General features: G+C 54.9%; 3 protein-coding genes across 3 annotated transcripts; 2 read left to right on the forward strand and 1 right to left on the reverse strand.

Moving 5' to 3' along the window:
- Positions 1-505: 505 nt before the first annotated feature.
- On the forward strand, positions 506-5,612 carry COL26b_002422 (uncharacterized protein; the record flags this gene model as incomplete). Its single annotated transcript, XM_053175343.1, has 12 exons — positions 506-1,669; positions 1,720-1,936; positions 1,987-2,672; positions 2,723-2,896; positions 2,945-3,110; positions 3,252-3,521; positions 3,575-3,698; positions 3,884-3,934; positions 3,987-4,051; positions 4,104-4,269; positions 4,334-5,317; positions 5,381-5,612. 12 exons carry the CDS (start codon positions 506-508, stop codon positions 5,610-5,612), a joined length of 4,299 nt encoding a protein of 1,432 aa, XP_053040649.1.
- An 83-nt stretch (positions 5,613-5,695) lies between these two features.
- On the reverse strand, positions 5,696-6,664 carry COL26b_002423 (uncharacterized protein; the record flags this gene model as incomplete). Its single annotated transcript, XM_053175344.1, has 1 exon — positions 5,696-6,664. The coding sequence occupies one exon, from the start codon at positions 6,662-6,664 to the stop codon at positions 5,696-5,698; it is 969 nt and encodes a 322-aa protein (XP_053040650.1).
- A 13,181-nt stretch (positions 6,665-19,845) lies between these two features.
- Positions 19,846-21,075, forward strand: COL26b_002424 (uncharacterized protein; the record flags this gene model as incomplete). The annotated part of the gene is made up of 1 exon (XM_053175345.1): positions 19,846-21,075. One exon carries the CDS (start codon positions 19,846-19,848, stop codon positions 21,073-21,075), a length of 1,230 nt encoding a protein of 409 aa, XP_053040651.1.

The following is a 21,075-nucleotide window of genomic DNA, read 5'->3' on the forward strand; positions in this document are numbered from 1 at the left end:
CCCAGCCGAATACATACCCTGAGCAGGGAATTCGCTACACGTCCAAGTATCCTCTGAATTGGCATTGGCCTAGAATCTCCCCAATCAATACCTACCGTAGGTGATGAACGACCTTACTTGGTTTCCAAAATGAGAAGAGGGCTCGACTTTCTTAGACTGATCTGTTTATCCCAAGAACGGCAAACAAAAATAGAAACACCTGAAAAGCTTCTTTCTTTTCCGAGGGATACTGTTGCGTTGTTCTCACAACAATCCTGCCGTCGGTATTCGCACGCGGCGCTCGATTTCGTGAATTTCTCTACGGATAGACATGCAGGATTCTCCGTGTCAGCAGTTTGATTGCTTTGCTTAACCACCTTCCTTTACCGGATAGTGTCTCAGGGGAAGGCTCCCTTGGATTGCTTGCTGGCAACCCGGGGCATTAAAAGGGCCAATCCCTCAGCCCCGACTTACTCGGAATATCCTCTTTTTCGTTAACTTTCTCATTGAAGCCTTTTCGCCCACCATGGACAACTCGACTTCAACCATGTGCTCCCCAGCCGCCGACGATTCTTTCGGCCCAATCATCCAGGACTGCCGCGACGGCTTCGACTTCACTCTTACTTTTGAACAATGCCTCTTCACTATTCTCCCTGCCTCGCTGCTGCTTCTTGTCGCCCCTCTTCGTCTCTTTCAACTCGGGAAGCTTCCTCGCGCTGTCTCTGGAAACATTCTTCGTCTATGCAAGATCGCCGCCATCGGCGTCCTTGCCGTCTTGCAACTCACCCTGATCGCACTCTGGGCGATCCATCGCGACGAAGGGCGTTTGCGCACCGTGTCTATCGCGGCGTCTTGCGTGTCTTTCGCCGCCAGTCTGGTGTTTGGTGGTCTCTCGTACATAGAACACTCGAAGAGCCTTAAGCCTTCGTCCATCTTGAATACATACATACTTGTCTCTCTGGTGCTGGATGGAGCGATCCTCCGCACCATATGGCTGTCGCACTTAAGCGCTGCCATCAGCGCCGTCTTCACCGCCTCGTTTGCGTTGAAGACGGCCATCGTGATTCTCGAAGCCCAGGGGAAGACGAGGTATCTTGTCGATTCAGACGGTCGGTCGCTGAGCCCCGAGGAGACCAGTGGCATTTACAGCCGCGGTCTCTTCTGGTGGCTCACGCCGCTGCTGATGACTGGGTTCCGTCGTCTCCTGAAGCCGCTTGACTTGTTCACACTGGATGAGTCCATGTCGGCTGCGGTGCTGAGCGAGCGCTTCTGGAAGCATTGGAACGAGTCATCGCCGGCGTCGCATGGCACTACGAACGATTCACCTCGCCCGCACAGCTATCCGCTCGTCTGGGCTTGCATCAAGACGCTGAAGTGGCAGTTGTTGGCCGTTGTCCCTGTGAGGCTTTGTCTCCTGGGCTTCACCATATGCCAGCCTCTGGTCTTGAATCGTTTCCTTGACTTCCTGCAAGACCCTTCCGAGGATGTCAATCATGGCTATGGTCTTATTGGGTCATACGGCCTCGTTTACCTTGGCATCTCCATCACGTCAAGCTTCTACTGGCACAAAGCCTTTCGCTCCTTGACTATGCTCAGGGGCGTGTTGGTCGCCGCCGTCTACTCCAAGACGACGGAGCTCAGGAGTGCTTCCAGCGACGATTCCGCAGCCGTTACTCTTATGTCGACAGATGTAAGTCTCCCGACATCTTACCGTGTACCGCGAGTATTAACTTTCCCAAGGTTGACGCCATCATCCGCGCCTGGCGGGAGATACATGAGTTTTGGGCCAACATCATCCAGTTCGCCCTTGCAACCTGGATCCTCAGCAATCACATCGGCTACGCAGCCGCGGGCCCCATCATTGTGTCGGTTTTTGCTTTAATAGTTACTTTCTTATTCGCTCCTGCAACACAAAAGTATCAAGTTGCGTGGATAGAAAAGGTGCAAAAACGCATCGGTATGCATCCTTCCATCCTGTTATAACTCAGACCACTCACGGAATTTCAGGGATTACTTCGGCAATGATGGGACATGTCAAGAGCATCAAGATGTCCGGCCTTACCCAGAAGCTCTCTCAAACGATTGCGGATCTCAGAATTTCGGAAATGAAGGCCGCCACTCCGTTCCGCGTGATTGCTGCAATCACGTCGGCCGTGGCTCAGATTCCCCTCATGATTTCCCCCGTGGTTGCTTTCGCAATGTATATGGCCATCATCTCTAAGTCTGGAGAGACGCTCGATGCAACCAAGCTGTTTGCTGCCCTCTCTCTGGTCATTCTGTTGGCAAGCCCCCTGTTCTTCATGTTTGAGACGGTCCTGGACTTGAGCGCGGCTCTTGGGTGTTTCCACCGCATTGAGAACTACCTATGCCGGCCGCCACGAAACGATTACCGTTCATTTCCATCAAGCCCCTCTATCAAATCGTCTCACAATGGGAATGGTAGCTCTCATGGGGAGAACATCGAAGTCCGAGCTAAAGACGTATCGTTTCGGTGGAAACAAGAGTCTGTCCCTGTTGTTTATGGACTCAACTTCGGCGTCGGGGCCGGAGAGCTTGCCATGGTCGTGGGATCAGTGGCAGCTGGCAAGACTACATTGTTGAAAGGTCTTCTCGGAGAGGTTCCTTACGTTGATGGACTCGTTTCGTTGTCCAGCAGCAAGATCTCATGGTGCGAGCAAAGCCCGTGGCTAATCGTAAGTAAAGCCGTCTCGCCCGTTGTAGGACAAGAGCTCACATCAAATAGAATGAGACGATTCGAAAGAACATTACCTGCTTCTCAGAATTCGACGAAAGCCTCTACCGACAAGTTTTGACCGCTTGCGATCTTGAAAAGGATCTTGCCATATTCCCGGAAGGCGATCGTACGCTCATCGGTAGCAAAGGTCTTGCTTTGAGTGGAGGCCAGAAGCAACGTATCGTAAGTCGTACCCGGCGATAATGCTCTGCTGTTACTAACGTCGGTCAGGCGCTTGCAAGGGCAGTCTACTCCAGGCCCCGGATTGCACTCTTCGACGATGTCTTCAGTGGCCTTGACAATCACACAGCCAAGACAGTGTTCCGCAGACTTTTCAACCTGAAGGAAGGAATCCTGCGGGCTTGGGGAACTACAGTCGTTCTTGCAACACAATCAGGTGAGAGTTCGCCATCCAAGCATGAATACATCCCAGCTTTGTACGTAAGACTAACAAGAGACATAGTCGGCTTTCTATCACAGGCAGACTTGATCATAGCACTTGGGGACGGGCAGGTGTTAGAGATAGGGACATTTGCAGAGTGCCTAGAGTCGGACGGTTACGTCAAAAGCCTTGCAACTCTCGAGGCCGGCAGCGGTGATGAGGTCACTTCAAGCGAACCTCCCATCGACACATCCAGTAATACGACCGGGAAAGAAGCCGCCAAAACCGCTGCCGAAACGGAAGATAAGCGACGTCAGCTTGGAGACTGGAGCGTCTACAATTACTACTTTGGAAGTGTTGGCGCCATACTGGTGGCAGTCATGCTTCTCCTCCAGATGTCTTGGGCTTTCTTCTCGACTTTCCCGAGTAAGTGTTGCAATTCTCATCCTAAACATAAAATACTGACAATATTGTGAAAGCGGTCTGGCTCAAGTTTTGGACCGACCATAATGTCGACAATGCCGCCTCGGACTCGGCGTACTACCTCGGTGTCTATGCTGCTTTGCAGGTCAGCGGCGTTGTTTGTTTCGCAATTCTCATCTGGTAAGTCCATGTACCGCACTCCTGGAGCCAAGACTTCGTAGTGAAACTCATATCTGCAGGTTTGTCCTTGTTCCAATCGCATCAAGGTCGGGCATCAACTTGCACCAGCGCCTTCTCAAGGCTGTCATGCAGTAGGTGATGTTCCCTCCAAGCAGCCAGATTCTCATGTCTGACAACATGAACAGTGCCCCACTGGCCCTCTTCACAAGTACTGACATCGGTTCCATTACAACTCGGTAAGTACCCGAAAGTCCCAAGGTCGGGCTCCAAGACGCCTGATGTGTTTAGGTTCTCCCAAGATATCGGCCTAGTCGACCGCAACTTGCCCCTGGCCCTGGTTGTATCCCTCGCTAGTAGGTTCCTCACCCGTACTGGTTTCTACAGACCAGACTCTGAACGTTACAGGCTTCTTCACCTGCATAGGCAAGGCATTCCTGATTGCCTCCGCCTCTTGGTACATCGCCATCAGCTTCCCGGTCTTGATACTCGTCTTCTACTTCATCCAGAGGGCGTATCTCCGTACCTCCCGCCAGCTCCGCTTCTTGGATCTGGAGGAGAAAGCCCCGGTGTAGTAAGCCATCTTTGACTCCGGCCATACAAGATGAACCTTGGACGTTGACATCGATTCCTAACAGCACCCACTTCCTCGAGGCGCTTTCTGGGCTCCCCACCATCCGCGCACACGCCGCGACGACACCCTCCATAGCCCACTCCCACACCCTCATCGACCGCTCGCAACGCCCCTTTTACATCCTTCTTCTCACCCAGCAATGGCTGACCCTCGTGCTCGACCTAACCACAACCGCACTAGCCCTGCTCGTGGTCGGCCTCGCAGTCCGCCTCCGTGATACCGTCTCCGTAGGCCTGACGGGAGTCTCTCTAGTCCAGCTGATCTCCTTTACCGAGACCCTCAAGATGCTGATCCAGTTCTGGACGTCTCTGGAGACATCCATCGGTGCTGTCGCGCGGATCAAGAACTTTGCCGACGATACTCCTGACGAGATCGAGGATGATTTGCTCAAAAGGCAGCTCCTCTGCTCTGAAGGCCGACAAGGAGTATCGGCGACGTTGCTTCCAGGATGGCCTGACAAAGGGTGCATTGAACTACGGGACATCTCGGCTTCATATGCGTCCAGCGCCAATGATTGTGATGAGAAATCAGTGCCCAAGGCCCTAGACGGTATCAGCATCTCTATTCGTGCGGGTGAGAAGATTGGCATCGTCGGACGCACTGGAAGTGGCAAATCCTCGCTCCTCCTCGCCTTACTCCGTCTCCTGCCTCTATCGTCGGGTTCAATCCACATTGATGGCCTGTCTCTGGACAGACTCCCTCTTCTGGAACTCAGATCGGCTCTGATCGCAATCACTCAGGACCAGTTCGTTCTCCCGGGAACAGTCCGCCAAAACATCGACCCGTTTGCCGCGGCCTCTGACGAGAGCATCACTTCCACACTGACACGTCTCGGTCTTTGGGATGCCATCCAGGAGAAAGGTGGCCTGGATGCAGAATTTGCCGAGGAGGCACTCAGTCACGGGCAGAGACAGCTCTTCTTCCTGGCGCGGGCTGTCTTGCGTCGCGAAGTAGGCAAAATCGTTCTCTTGGACGAAGCAACGAGCAGGTAAGGCCTCCGCCGTTACCACCCGATTCGTTGCAGACGTAGTTGAGCTTACATGGAATGCAGCGTCGATTCCCACACCGAGCGTATGGTCAAGGACCTTATTCGCGAGGAGTTCAAAGAACACACCGTCATCGCGATCGCGCATCGCCTAGAAACTGTTGCTGACTTTGACCGAGTCGTAGTGCTTGACAAGGGACATATCGTAGAAGTCGGTGAGCCGCAGTCCCTCCTGCTTGAGAAGGGTGGAAAGTTCAAGGAGCTGTGGGATGCGAGCAGGCAGAACCGGGTCTCTTGAGACTAGATCACGAAACAGAGAGTCGTCGCAAAGATATGAATTGCCTTGCAGTAAAGGTTCTATTCAATTGTAATTTGTATGTTCTAAATCACAGTTTGCGCAAACGCCTCATCTATCTGGTCTCTTTCGACGGTGATGAACCGTCCCTTTCCACCTCTTTGCCCGACAATGTACCGTTCGATTGCCTTGGCCATCTCTGCCGCCTCCAAATACCTTTGGCCATCGGCCATAGGAGTATTTTCGCTTATCTCGTACCCATACTTCAATACGAGTGAAGAGACCTTGCTCCACGGCCCATTCCAGTCGACCTTATCACCATCTACATTCACCATGAGCGCCTTGAACCAAGCACCACAACCAGTGATATCTAGATGTTCCAATCCATACAGGCACTTGCTCAGCTTCCGCAGCATGATGACGGCCTCAGTCCAGTCATCGTCAAGGGTGTGAGAATACGCCCCGGTGCCCGCATACTGTGACGTGTGGCCCTCAGGCGATACAATCGTCGTGAACCTTGCCTTAGGCGTCAACGCCGGCTCGGGCCAGTAGGCCAGACTGAGATGCGTGAGGGTGGGTAGTTTCGCCGTGAGTGCGAGCAGCTGCTTCCACGACACACCGGGCCCATCGGCACCAGCTCCTGGAGTGACGGCCAGACAGAGATGCGTGATGTTGGGCAGAAGCTTCGGAGGAAGCGACGGTGCCTCCGCCGTGTCCCAAGAGTCATGTACCTCTTCCGGTGCCAGAGCCAGCTGCAGCGGGAAGAGCACGTCAGCCAGTTCCTTGACTGACATGGAACAGCCGATGGAGCCCGTGAGGTCGAGGAAGTAGATGTCGTTGTTCAGAGACACAAGGTCCTCGGGTTCTTGGGACAGCTGAGCCCCGTCCTCTTCGTCAACGGCGGGAGGTATCAGGATATTGCGCAAGTCCGCAGCGGACAGACCGGCCTCGTACCACAAGCCTACGTACCTGGCTAGAGAGGCCCGGACTCGGCTGGGAAGCGTGTGAAGGTAGTACCGATCGTAATCCCTCTGGAGTTCCCAATTCAAAGCCATCCTGCGCAATAACAGGTCCGTCAAGCTGCCCTTGTCCGGCTCGTAGGAGCCCGGTAGGCCTTTGACGGCGCCGCGAACGGCGATGGCATGGGCGCTGTTGTAACGGGTGGCATTGCTGCAAGAACGGGAGAGCCAGCTGCGGGGAGGTGGCGGACCGGGAGGGACTCGTCTCCCTGTTGCGTCAAATCTCGGGACACGCCTGGGTGGCAGAGGAGGCGGTTCTGGGATATGGAGGATCTGTCGGATGGCAGGCGGGACGGTGGGCGTGGCTGCCAAGGATGCTGCGGTGGTACGACTTGAGGAGGCGTGGGAGGATCGGCGGAGATCGGCCAAGAGTTCGTTAACGCCCTTGCGTTGGCTTTCTGTTTCCCGTGGCTTTCGTGTCAGTTTTCTGGGTTGACACCGCCGATATAGTATAGGGGGAGGGAAAGGGGGATGAACGGTAGGCAGGAAACGTCACGTCCGGAGACGCGGTGGGGGGTGGGGGGAGCTGGGGGGATGTGACGGGAGGTACTCACGGCCAGATGTCGAGGCTGAAGCTGAGGCGCCCAACGATGCGGGGGCCGTGGATTGCGGCTTCGAAAATAGGGATTGATGCCTTTTCTTAGGCATGCCCGAGGAAATCTCAGATACGAGAAAGCTGTGGCGGAAGCTCCCGGGAGGAAGCTGGAGGGAGACGTCGAGATGCACCTCAGTGGCAGACAAGAACTGAGGGCGGTGGGCGGGGGAGGGGTGCAGAATCGCAGCAAACAACCTCGGGCGAACGTTTGTCGCTATGTACTGCAGCAATTTGCGCCTGCCTGGACGAGAAGGGGGAAAAAGCATCAGCGACAATGATGACCAATTTGCTCCCGCTGGATTGTTAGTCACAGCAGGTCAAAGCCCAGCCAAGCAGTCAGCTTCCGCAGCAATCGTCGGAGTCACACTTGATGGTGGAGTTGCTCAGAATCCTTAGTACGCATGAACCTGCAGTACGTACTCCATAAAGTGCCTAAGGTACACTCTAGGGCGATTCGGATTGTGGAGCTGATTGAAGGTGTGGCTTGACTTGGAGGATGGCCAGGAGGAACGTTACGGATACAACGTCATGTTCAGAGGAAGAAGGGGGGGGGAGGCGGCGGAAGAGGGCGTGCGTGCCTGCTCATGGCATCCATGTTTGTCAGCGCCCGGAGTCGGCCCTGATTCGCTCAAAGCACATTCCATCGCAATCAGCTTCCAGCATCAGCAAAGAGTGTTGAATGAGTCTTCGACAAACATGTGGTCCGTGCATCTCGGCCGGCCCGGACAATGAGGGCCGGATAATGAGCCCGGACCAGCCCACAGACCGAGACGCCTTTGACAGCGTGGAGCCCCGCTTTGGCGCCGGTCTTGCGGCGACCCACTTCGGACTGTTTGAACCTACGGTGCCTTAGTCCCGTAGCTACTCCCAACTTTGCCGGCCCGATTGCCATTTGCGTCCACTGGTTCCCAGCCCCATCCGAACGACATGCCCCGCCTTGCCGTCAAGGCTGCTTCTTAGAGTTTGAGACTACACATATTACCCATGTGCCACAAACCTTGGTGCGCTGTTTCAGCATCGTGAGGTGAGGGTGAGCAGCTGCCAATTCCTTGGACCCAAAATGTACCTACTCTATCCGGATCTGGAGAAGAAGCCCAGGCCCCATGCCGCTGAGGGACCATGGCGCATCGTCCTTGACTGTGATTGTCGACTTGACATCTTGGTAAAGCAGGGTTGGTGGAACCTGAAATTTGACAGGTAGCAGACCCATGCCCGATTCCATGTGGCAAGAACGTCGTGGAAAACGAAGCTTATTGATCGATGAGCGCTGTTTGGGTAACCCTCTTCTTGCAGAGTGTGGGGTCTGGAGTCGAAGCATTCGTGGCGCCACCCGCCTCGGACAATGTTGATCATCTGCCTGCTGGGCTTGTTGTACCTTTCTGATCTTCCGGTCTACCTGGAGATGAGCTCACTCTGTCCGCGCCTGCAAAGGACTTGTTAAAATTGCCGTTATCAGTACCCTACTCGTGGCTTAGATGCGCGGGCCCCAGTGGCTTCTTCCGGTACCGACGCGTTGTCTTTTCAGCTGCTCTTGTCAGATGATGTCTCGAAGTAGCAGAGGGTCTCTCGGTGACCGGCTCGGAGTGGGCTGACATGAGCATCGGGTGCCCGCACCATTGGCCCTGTTGTCATTCGACCTTCTAGTAGATTCACTGGCTTTCCGTGAGTGCGAGTCATTGGCCCATCGAAGAGGCTTTGTTCGCTCAACTTTAACGAGGACTAGATTACTTCTGCAATCATTGAAGGCGCACAACAGCGACCATCCTGATGTCCTAGCTGTGATCGCCTGCCGTCTTCCAGAGAGGGCTGACGGACGATGGACCGATGGACTATCCATGAAGATCCTGTAAAACGTTGCATCCATAATAACCCATGGTTGAATCCCGACAGGCGGGCCTGAAACCGGTCTGGGAAACAACGTGCATGGGAGCCGCGCACGGTGTTCAGTACTGAGACGCTGAGGTGACGCTCAACTTTCTCTCCTTGTGCTCCCAATATGACAGGATAGTCGTGGTAATGCTCCGGGCCACGGGACTCTTGCGGTCCAGGCCTTGACATGGTTCACCATGGGTCGATGGTTCAGGCGGGCGACAACTCACGAGTCTCGGTCCATGTTCATTTTGCGTCCTCCAGGAGGCTTTCTGAGGGGGACCCAAGAGGTCTTCCACAGCATGACCAGGGACTTGGTCGTGGAGACGAAACGTGGCTTTGTGGCGAGAAATTTGACTGATGGGAACTTTTACGTTTGACAGGTCAAGACTAATGGTCCCGATGTGGAAAGAGGAAGCGAACAAATCCGGAAATCTGTACCCTTACAATGACCAGATCCGACGTCTGAGCGGAGCTATAGCAACGTGGTGAATACCCTGCTCTTTCAGTGAGCCCATGATACACTTGTCGGCAGATGGCCGGTGTACACCGTGATGATCCCAAGTAGATGGTTCATACGCAGGTCTTCATCTGCTCCGTGTAGCGATACAACTGGCTATGTGCGAGGCACCCCCTTTCCGCGTGGCCACATACGAGCAAGCAATCCACAGCTTTTGGACTGGAATAGTCTAGGCTTTGGCACCCGAAACCAGACGATACAGCTGTTCGAAAAGATGGCATCGGCACGAAAGCGTGACGTTCAGACCCTGATTATGCGTTGACAAGCACTGCTTGTCGAGATGACTGAATCGAACCTCTTTCTCGACCAAGTCCTGAAAAGCGTATCCGCGTTTTCGGCTAACGCCCTCCTTGTACCACCTCAACTTGGAGCTGTCGCGATAGGGGGCCTATCGCCCCAAAGTCACCAAGGAAAAGCCACGGGTAGTCGCGATCGCTGGCTCTTGAACCTGGCAGAGCTTCATCTCCAGAACCCAGCCGGGTACTAGAGGACTGAAAACAGACTGGTTGCTCTTTTTAGTTGGTGCTTCAGTGAAACAAGGTTGATCTTGGGCAAAACTCGAAAAGAGCCGGCAGAAAGCGGGAGAGTGCAAAGGCTCATTCTTCGGAGGGCGAGCATCTGAAGACTCCGATCTCTTGACCGCTTCTTTGATGACTTTTGTGAGGCAACCAGCCCGTTGGGAAAGGCAACGATTCCATCCGCCACCCCTCCTACCGGGGGTGGCTCATTGCAGGCCAAGGATCTAGACGCCCGCTTTGAAACTTCGAAACAGAGAAGACGCGGTGAGCCGCTGTCAACCTGTTGAAGCAGCTGAGATTCCCCTGAGATCCCCTTCCCGCCGGTAGCTAGGCCTCTAACCCAAGGTGCGTATTGAAACCCAATTCCTGGAGCTACACCGAGGATGGCTCAAGCGCCAAGAAGGCAGTTTTGGCAATTTCAGCATGTCTCACTTTCTTGACGAGTCTAAGGGGCCTCAATGAAGAGGCATCACATTCCTGAGAGCCAGACGGCAGCATTGCATGGCCAAGTAATGAACGGCCGGGTCTGCACGCAAGCCGATCCGCTTGGCTCAAGACTATAGCGGCGCCGGGGCGAGATGGCGACATGTGGACCCAACGGTCAAAAGCTAACCCTTACAGTTAGCGATAAATTGCCGTCCGCAGAGATGGGGTGTAGACGACGAGCTTGCATCAAATAGCATTAAAAGAGACAACATGTCGCAAGCCGCGGTAGGGTACCAGAAAGGCCCTTGGGGGTACCTGGTGGTACATGGAGCGGGAACAAGAAACATCGACTTACTATGTGGGGCGGGACGATCAGTAGCTCCGAGTGCGCAGATGTTGAATACAGCCTCGGATGCAGAGGTCGAGCCCTGCATTGTAGGATGCGAGGAGAAAGTAGCTTGTGAGGGTTGGCGAGAGCAAAGGAGGCTATTTTGAGGTCTCCCTAGAGACAGAATGTGATCCAATACTCCACTCAACAAGCCGGACGAAGTTGTTTTAGGGCATTGCAGAAAAGGGAAATGCCAAAGCGTTTTCGAAGGCGAATGCCGCGCTTGGTTAGTTTGTGGTTGTTTGCATCCTGGCGGAATTCTAGAAGACGTGTTTGTCGACTATGGCATTGTGTCTCGACAAAAGCCATGTTGAGAGCAAAGAAGAGTGAATCGAGGCATGCGCTAAACAGAGAGATTGAGAGACGGGGAAGAAAAGAGAAGAAGCATGGGCTGCAGTCGTTTCTGCGATGGTGATGCCCACACTCACTCGCACGCAAATGGGCAATGCAAAGCGACTGAGGGAGTGGCTTACACTTGGAAGCGACTGATGAGGGAGGGGCCCATTGTCCCAAGGCCAAGGGAGAGTCACAGTCGGTGAGTGGTCAATGAGGGGTACATAGTAGACAGGCCAGGCCAGGGCAACAGCAAACGTCTGTGACATGAGAGCGAGAGATGCAGCGGGCCACGAGAGGCCGCTTGAAGAACTTCACCACCGTCCTTCTTCTCTACCTTACCTGGGAAGGCACAGTGCAAGGCAGGAAGGAACGGGCTGCTGGTGTGGAGTCACTGGAGTGGTGACGGGAGCTCTTGCCTGCCGGGAGCTGCACAGTTTACTAAGTCTCCCATAGGTAGGTAAGGTAGGTACCTTCCATTACCTTTCCCAGCTCAAGGACGGAGGCAGGGTCGAGTGGAGGGCTGCAAGACAGTGTCAAACCCACCAACAGGGAACTGTACATCACAGTTCTGCAGCAAAATGCACTGTGCGCCCCGTAGAGGTGAGCCTCCCTTCACCGTCCAATGACCGCCTCCCGTCTGTTTCCTACCTGGCAGTGCCACGGACTCCACTCCTACACCGTACCGTGCGAATCAAATGACATGGGGCGGGGTGGGTTGGCCTCCGCGCTTCTCTGGTCACCGACACCGAGACAGTGCAGAACTTCCTCCTCCATCCACCACGCAGCGGTTTTGACGACTTGTCTCCCCCAACATTCAGCCAACCAGCCAGCCAGCCAGCCCACCCCCCTGGCTCTCTTGTTTCCTCCTTTCTTTCAAGCCCACCCGAGCCTTACGCCCTGCTATATCCCCAGCAGCGAATGATCAGTCAACATCCTGGCTTCCGTCACCTTTCTGGCATGGCTACAGAGTACGGTACCCAGGCCTGCCACGCCGGTGGAGGGCTCCAAGGCACCACCACCGCGCCAGAGAACTTGCCTGGTGCGTGAAAGCACCAACGGCGGAGCGGAGCCTTGACGATAAATCTACCACACTGGGCTTCCGACACCTGTCATGCGTCGCTACGCTAGACGCACGCGCAGACGCAGACGCAGACGCAGACGCTGTCCAGCAAGCAAGAAGCAACAAGCAAGCAGCATACGTGGATTCCAATCTCCGTCACCTCACCGGTCTCGCCATATCCCTCCCCGCTGTGCCATCCCATCGTGATCAACAGCAGCCAACGGATTTCAACTTCTCTATCCCGCCGCGATCAAAGAGAGAGAACCCTGCCGTATCATACCGACTCTTGGCCTTGGCTCCCGCATCGCAGATACATACAGGCACCGAGGGCCCTTGCCTACGCGGAGGCTGCCTGCTTCGCAGCGATGCTACGCCGCCGGTACAGAGTACGTACATTGCCTACGGATTCCATACCGACATGGCGGGCAGGCCGGCTCAGGATTCAAACATTACCCCCAGAACAACGCACCCAGGCAGCCCTTTTGCATATTGCACCGCACCGCACCGCTCCAATCACCCCATCAAAATTCTGTGTCACCACTCTGCCCGCCCCCTGTTGTGGCCCCATGCAGTAGTGACTTGCTTTCTGCACGCCAGACCGTCGCCATCAGCATCCGCTCCTACATGCCATCACTCAGGCTTTCAGCTGCCTGAAGCGGTCTCCGCCTACAGCTGATGGAGAAAGGACCCTGGTGCTCGTGATACGTCACATCACACAAGATCTGATCTATGGACGCAGGCAGTGAAGAAACATGGGGAACCGGTACCCTTTACAGTTTCATCTGGCAGCCGGCCGCGAAAATCCGGCGACAGCGATGACGAGGGAGGAAAATAAGCTAACCTTCACACATCTGGGGGCGTGGTTTGATGTGCATATCGATGGCATATGGCCGGCCACAACAGAGAGATCATCAGCCTGCCTCCGTCCCACGCCGTACGTACCATTCGTCCAAACATCAGCAGCTACCTTGGATCCAGCCACGGACAGGTCACGGTCAGGTTCCAGCGGCCCGATCCGATAGTACTGGAGCATACTCGACGGTCTACCTGCCAACCCATGGCAACCACTCTTCCTGGGCTCCCTCGGAAAATGGTCCCACGCGTGGTGCATCAGCATGCTTTGCTGCAAGTTCTAGCTCTGGAGCTCGGCAAACAGCCCCCTCAGCTGTTCGATCTGCGATCTTATGCCCTGCTGAACTGGCAATCTCATCACCCCAACCCCGACGTCGCCGTCCATCCGACCAGTCCGATTGACTAAAAAGCTCCGAAATCAGACTTCTGAAACAATCAAGTTGACTTGATGCCTCAAGTATGGTGGCGCGCAGACGTAACAGCTGGCTAGATCATTCCGGACTAGTTGACGGGAACCTGCACAAACGACCAATCCAACTAACGCGTCCGTCTATATTGAGGCTGCATTACAGAACACGAGGTGTAGAAGTCAATCCTCAGGCCCTGAATCTGAGCTCTTCTGGCTCGAGATTGGCTGTTCATCGCCCTATCCAGAGGAGCCCGACTGTCTGGAAATGGAGGATTCCAGGTTTCTTTACCCTCCTCGGGTACGCTGTAATCTCATTGGGCCACCACGGAGAGGCACAGCTCAACAGGTTCTATTTCTGCGCCCTTGCTGGCTAATCCCATATTGGAAAACTCGCTATTTTTACAAACTTTGGAGGAGAACTTTTGAAGTCACGATGAGCTGGTGCGCAAAGAAGGAGTCCGGTACCTTCCCAGAAACACAGCATCCTGGGGCAAATGATCCGATGGCACCTTGTCAACCGGTTCAAGCGAAACCCTATTCCCCTCGCACGTGTCATGTGGCGAGCGTGTCTCGGCAGAGACACGCCTTCTTCACTGTTTGAGCTCCTAGACATGAGAGCTGGCTTGGGCCTCGTCGAACGTTATGTCAAGATAAACAAGCCACCGGGGCTGTTAGCTCGGCGCGGCAGCTTTAGGGCCGAAAGCTTCCTGGTGGATCTTCAACAATCCCATGATTGTCGCCAAACATGTTGTTTTGGCGTGGCTGTGGAAGCCGCGAGGTTGCTTCCGTCATCCCCGTCAGCCCCGACCGCAGGTTCTCTGGCTGCATACAATGGTTCCGACTACACGAGGTCAAAGCTTCGTCATTTGCATTCACTAACATGACCTTCTTTGAGCCAATCCAACAACGTCGACGCAGGGTGTTGGTCGAATCTGGACGTCATGCGGAACCTCGATCTCAGTGGCCGAGATAGTCCGCTAAACGCCCACGACCTGCTTTTACGCCTGCAACGTGCCGTTGATAGCCCACTTTCACGCCTGGGCAAATCCCTTCCCTATCAGAAGGGGTTGTTTGTGGCGTTTCATCCAGCCCTTGACGGACGGGTAGCCGCAGATTTGCTGCATGGAAGAAGAGGTCAGCGAGGCTTGGAAGGCGCTCTTCCGTTCACAGCACAAGACCTCGACTTACCCGGATACACACCGACGCAGGTCAGTAGATCCTCCGCTCCTTGGCCTCAGAAGGAAGAGGCTTCCGAGGCCGAGATCCATCCGTTGTATCATCGACAAACCACGTAGAAGCGGAAGAGCAATCCCATATTGTTGATAGGGACAGGCATAATGATGTCGACCATTATGTCGACCAGTCGATAGGCTGAATAGGGAGGTGTCATTCCACCCTGTATGCGTCCTCAGACACGGACGCAAAGGCTGGCTTGCTTGAATGACCCCGTGGCCTTGGGCCATTGAGAAGCTTGGCTAGCAAACTCGCGTCGTACGGGGCCCTCACCCCCTGCCAGAGTACCTCGTCTACGGCGGCTTTGGTTCTTTCCCGGTACTTTCACTCGACGGCTTGGCGATAGACAGCTTTCTGTTTTGCGCCATCAGTCTACACGCCCTGGAACCGTATTCCAGCAAAGAGACCACCAACGCAAGGCAACGCACGTCTTTTCGAATAGGAGACTGGGGGTACTGGGAGCTCTCCACACAATTCAATGTCCCTTCACAGTTGTCTCAGAGTCTGCACAACCCATTTGCTCATGCGTGGGGACTGGCCCCCGCCCTGCCTTCCGACTTCGTCTTCCTTGCCTTCGACTCCATGGCCGCCGGCAGTGTGCTTGGAAAATTTAGGTATCTGCTCTTTCTCTTGGTCTGTGCGACATATGTCGAGCAGTAGGTCGCATGTTGAGCCTCCAATCCATCTTCGCTGGTTTTGTGCGATCTCCAGCCAGCCACATCTGGGGGCCTGGTATATAGACACCTGGTTTCCAAGATCCTGCACTCTGTTGGTCTTTTCGCATCTTCTTGATCTGACCGTTCATTTCAAAATACCAAGCCTTTCCTCGGACGTCGAACCCATCAACGCAGGCATCGAAACTAGCTCGCCAAAGCTTCCTCGCATCAAGCACGCTACAACGACGGAGCTTATACATCCTCGCGCCATCACAGTTGAAGTCCTGTCAGCTTATATAGCAAATCCGTCAATTGACTGATTTGCGCAAAAGTCGAACGAGACTCAGAGACCGTGAGTACAATTATCTCCTTGTTTTATGCTTGGTTGATTCTCACTCATCCGTTTCCTGGATGACGAATGGCAATGAGATTTGCACCAGGGGGCGTTGGCTTAGACCCATATTGCCGGCTGCACCGCGCCAGGCCCCGACTCGTCTCTATTTGAGGGGTTTGTCGGCGCTCGGAGGGGATTTCTTCTGAGGCGCAGGCGTCGAATTGAACGGAACAGGAGCTGAAGCTGACGGTCTCCAGGTAGCACAATTCGTTCTGCTCTTCTTCCTGCGAGTGAGTGAGCATCCGTCCCATAATGTTTGATTCCTCGGGGGGAACGACCGAGTGGATCGCTGGTACTCGAACGAACGTCCAATACAAAAGACGACGAGTGGAAGTATGCTGTATGGCGCAGAGTGGACGTCGAGTTAAGCTGGCTGGCTTGTCGATTTTACCGGCACATCTGCGTGGCTTACGCCGTACCCGTCAATGAATGGCGGTGTCCCTAACATGACCAATCCTGCCGGCTTACGGGGTCAAAAGAAACGACCAGTCTCCTTCCCGGCGAACATCAACCTCAGTTGCTGACAGCAGTTTCAAAATGTTCAGGTCGAGCAGGATAAAGGGCTACAGAAAAACCCTTGGTATGACCGGAGCACTTTTGGAGAGTCAACCGGTGAGTGCTATGAAAACCCATTTCTCAGGCCAGAGAGGGGGAGAGGGGGAGGGGATAAGACATATCAAGACCAGATGGAGCAAGGCAGGATCTCGTGTCAAGTCGCAGGAAACGCCCGCCAACCAACAGGAAGAGAGGGGCGTTCGGGTCTAGCGGGCAAAAGACGGACAAGGGTATTCTGGGAGAGCGTCAGCGTCACAGTTTGCTAACAACTGGGGGTTGGAAAAAAAGAGGATCGAGGAACTGGGGCGAGAAGACCGCTGCTCCAGCACCAGCACCAGTACCAGCACAGGTACGAGCGCAAGCATCAGCACCAGATCGCCGCCCATCTACTACGGCGCGACACCCCTCGTCGCCGGAGACGACCGTCGTATGAATCCTCAACAGCTGCCCAAGGTACCTTAGCTTTTATCTTTTTTTTCCCCTGTCGGATCTCATCCCGTTTCATTTTCAGTCCAGCGCAGTCCAATCCGATCCTTTTCTGTCCGTTCCCCTGCAATGCGACTTCGCGCTTCGTTTTTTCCCCTTTCCCGCCTTCCCCTACAATCTCTCGCATCTAGACGCTGTGTTGGACACACAACGGACGGCGGCCCCTACCTTACAAGAGGCGTCGAGCGCACCGTCAGCACAACAACCATGGGCCGGCCGGCTTGATTAACCCAATCAATTTGTCCTCGGGGTTTGCTGGCCATTCGGCGGGGTTTCGCACTTGCACAACGCACACTTCGACATCGTACAACTCAGCACAGCAATCGTCGGGAGACAGCCTGCTTTTTGACAAGAGACGGAGAAGTCAGAAAGCAGAATCGACACGACTTGACGGGTGGCGGGCGAGCCAAAGGGCAGGCAAGGACTGTCACTGGGCCAGGCCGCGTGCCGACGGCGTGATCCTGTCCCGAGGGGCAGCCAGGCGAACAAGCGGGCCGAGTGTGAGGCTTTGCGAAAAAGAAAAAAAAGGTGCGTACGCGATTCGACGCTCATTGCTTCTTCTTGTTTCTCCCGCCTAGTGCACCTTCATCAGCGGCAGTTTTGATTTTGTTTGAATCTCAATCATTTCCCCTGATTTTCTATTCCACGGCCTCCGTCTGCAAGAAAACAGAAAAAAGGACGGGAAGCACGAGGGCGCGCACACAAGAACCCTAGAGATGGATGCACTTATCGAGGTCGGAAGCTCTCCTGCTTTAGCCGGGTTTGGGACGATCAGTTCGACTCCCTGGACCTGGCGAGGCGCACAAGACAGGATGCCATGGCCCTTTTTATGCGGATCGGTACCACACCAGCGCCGTGCATCTGGCACCCAGGAGGCACTGCGATGCCTGGCAGCGCCTCTCGTCCTTGGGCGAGGTGATGGGATGTGGGCTGGGCGGTTGTGCAGGTGGGAGTGGGTGTGCGTGTGCCTCTCCTCCTCCTCCTTCCCATGGCCATCTCTCTTGTGCGTTCGTGTGGTGTGTGTGTGTGTCTGTGTGTGTGCCCACCGCACGACTTGCCTTTTCGACCCCATCGGCTAGCTCACACGGTCGTCTGCAAGCAATTGCAAGACAGCCAGCTAGTCAAGTACTTTGTGGTGCCTGGCGGTATCAGATCGTACTGCCTGTATCCCATGTTGTCTCCTCTCCTACTTCTCATCGGTCGGCCTCAACAAGACGAGGCCAGACCGGTCAAACACCCACCCCTCCGCTGCTGCTGCCACGAGCACCTCCCCTGCCCTCAAGACGTTTTGACTCCTGTTGCCTCTTCGTGGGAAGATGTCTCTCTTACGTGTCTCGAGCTAACTTATCACGACTGATGCTCTGCAGGCCACACTCACTTGCTCGTAGTCTGTCTATCCTCGATGGATCACACCTGAAGCGCCCCTCACTGCTCAAGCACGGCTTCCTGAAGGTTGCAACAACACAGCGTCGAGATCGGATTGCGAGATCTTGTTCATTGTTTTAATTTCCGTTTCTCAGCAAGAATCATGGTCTAACAAGTCCCGCCCCGTAACTAGGAGTTTGAGCCGTCGACGGGGTATGACTACCTTGACATCCAGCCATCAGGCAATGACATGCGGTATGTGGCAGTTCCATTGGCTTTTTCCTCCCCTTCTTCTGGGGGACTCGTCAAAACAACGTCCCCCTCTCGATTCCTGTGCGCTGGTCAGGCTGCAGTGTGCTAGTCGGCTCTGGTTCCTTTTTAAATGTCCAGACATCTGCAGCCCCCGGCAACAAACTTGTCCCCCCCACCCCAGCAGTCATATTTTCACACATAAGTGTAGTCCCAGACTCTTGGCTCAGCCTCTCGGTTCTTGGTAGGGTCTCTGCTCAATCTGTCTAGCTGGGCAAGCCTCGAGCAAGAATTGCGTTGCAGAGACAAAAAGAAGGCCGCTCTCATTAGCGGCAAAGAAAAAAAAAATCAAATCAAAGCAGTCCAGACACAGACACCAGAGGAAGAAAAACGCGAGAGAGATGAAGAGGCATGGGTAGCCGCCTTCTGGCGCCCAACGTGCCACTAGAAATCCACAGGCATTCCCGCCTATCGCCGCGAGATGGTGGTGTGTCCTCGCATTTCCCGATCCTGTATCCGCTGGCGGTTGTGCAACGCGCTGCTGGCAGTACGACGAGCTGGGAGCTGGTCGCACTGACACTGTGTCTCGCATGCGGACGCAGTACAGCAGTTGTCGTGTCAGGCTTCCAACGCTCTGCTTTGCTTTACTTCCCTTTGCCTTGCACATTACTCTCTCTTTGGAGGGGGGAAAGACACTCGGGCTGACGGGAACATCAGATACGAACACAACGTCAATGCTCCTCTGTCGACGATCGAAGGCCCTCCACAGCAGCCGACGGCGCTCTTAAATCTGTTCAATCCACCTATAACCACCACCACTCCGTACTCCACTGACAGCGGCTTCTACCACACTGCTGCCTCTCACGTCTTTCCCAGCCTGGATGTCAGGCCGCGCCTGGGCTCAAAGTAGGTCGCACACCGTCCCCCCGAACCCCCGACAGCGCCGAATAGGATTGCGTCTATCCAGACAAGACGGACGGGCTCTATGCCCTCTAGCTCTAGCTCTAGACAAATCATGGCCAAACTCCCAGACTTACCTGACAGTAGCACCTCTTCGACGGGCATGCACCGCTCCACAGCATTACCCCATCCTGGCACACAAATCAGTGTGAGAGACCAGTATACTTCCGCGACACCATCTTTCAGGAGGGTCTCGGAACACCAACCCAGATCTCCATCTTACCCAACCGCTTTACGCCGCCATCCCATATCTCCAACTTCAAGCCCGATTACCGGTTTCACCGCACCGACTGCCTTGAGGATGGATGCCGCTGGCCATTATCCTCCGTCCTCTTCCAGGACACCCATGAGCGTGCCTCCGCTCAGCCCCATCACGCCCTTGGGCATCCTCCAATATTCCGATGGAGGAGTCGTCAAGATCGACATACATGGTAACATCGACAAAGGCTTCTTCCAGTCCGACGGCGACTGGACTTGCTACAGAAGGAACTACTTCTCCTGTATTTGCTCCTTCAGTCTGACCCCCCACTATCCCGGCCAGCCGCTGCAATTCACTTTGTCCGGGTCCACGCAGCCTTACAACGTCATCGGCTTCGCAATGTCTATCTCGGCTGTCGTTGCAGAGAACGACTCCCACGTAATCGAACTGGTCCAGCACACGCCTAAGAGAGACAAGGGCCCAATCGCGAAGCCCGAGAAAGTGCGCCTTCATCCCAAGTACCCTCACCAAGCGCATCCCCTCGGGCTATACCCTCACGACACCAGCCTCGGAGGGCCATCCAGAATCGGCGGCGGCTTCGCAGACGGCGGAAGTTTCCCAGGTGCCCAGCAGGGGGGCGACTCATTCCAAACGGAGCACACCTTTGAGCGCATCCAGTTCAAGCAGGCGACTGCTAACAACGGGAAGAGGAGAGCTGCTCAACAGTATTACCATCTGCTGATTGAACTTTGGGCGGATGTAGGCCAGGGACCCGATAACCTCGTCAGGGTCGCGTACCGAAAGTCGGCCAAGATGATTGTGCGTGGTCGCTCACCAGGACACTATCAGGCCGAAAGGCGCGCCAGCACAAGCAGCGGGCCAGGTGGATCGGGCGGCAGCATATCCGGCTACCCGAACAACACAATTCTCGGATCGGAATACTCTGGAGGAGGGGCGGGAATGGCAAATTGCTACGGAGGAGGCTACGACACACGCGGTAGTCAGTACGGAGCACGCCACCATACCGAGCTCGAACCTATGATCCCTCCCGAGGACGCCAAAGCCATCGATACAGCCAAGGAGTACCGTTACTACCCCGGTGCTATCTACGAGCCACCCGAGTCGGCAGGAGGAGTGGAAATGTTCCAAAGCCACCAAAGTCGGCAGGATCACATGCCGCACCTGGCTTCGCAATACGATCCACTTCATGACAGGGTCAAGCGTGATCCCGAGAATGGAATGCTGCCAAGCATCTTCCAGCCCGGACCGCTCATGTCGAATCAACGCTGCGGTCCGTACGAGGGCAAACCTACATCAACAGGCTACTACCCGACAATGGTTCCCCAGTCTGGAGTCAACCTCACCAACATGACTTGA

This window comes from Colletotrichum chrysophilum, assembly GCF_026319265.1.
Source record: "Colletotrichum chrysophilum strain AFK26 chromosome Unknown scaffold_12, whole genome shotgun sequence".
In the NCBI taxonomy this organism is placed as follows: domain Eukaryota; kingdom Fungi; phylum Ascomycota; class Sordariomycetes; order Glomerellales; family Glomerellaceae; genus Colletotrichum; species Colletotrichum chrysophilum.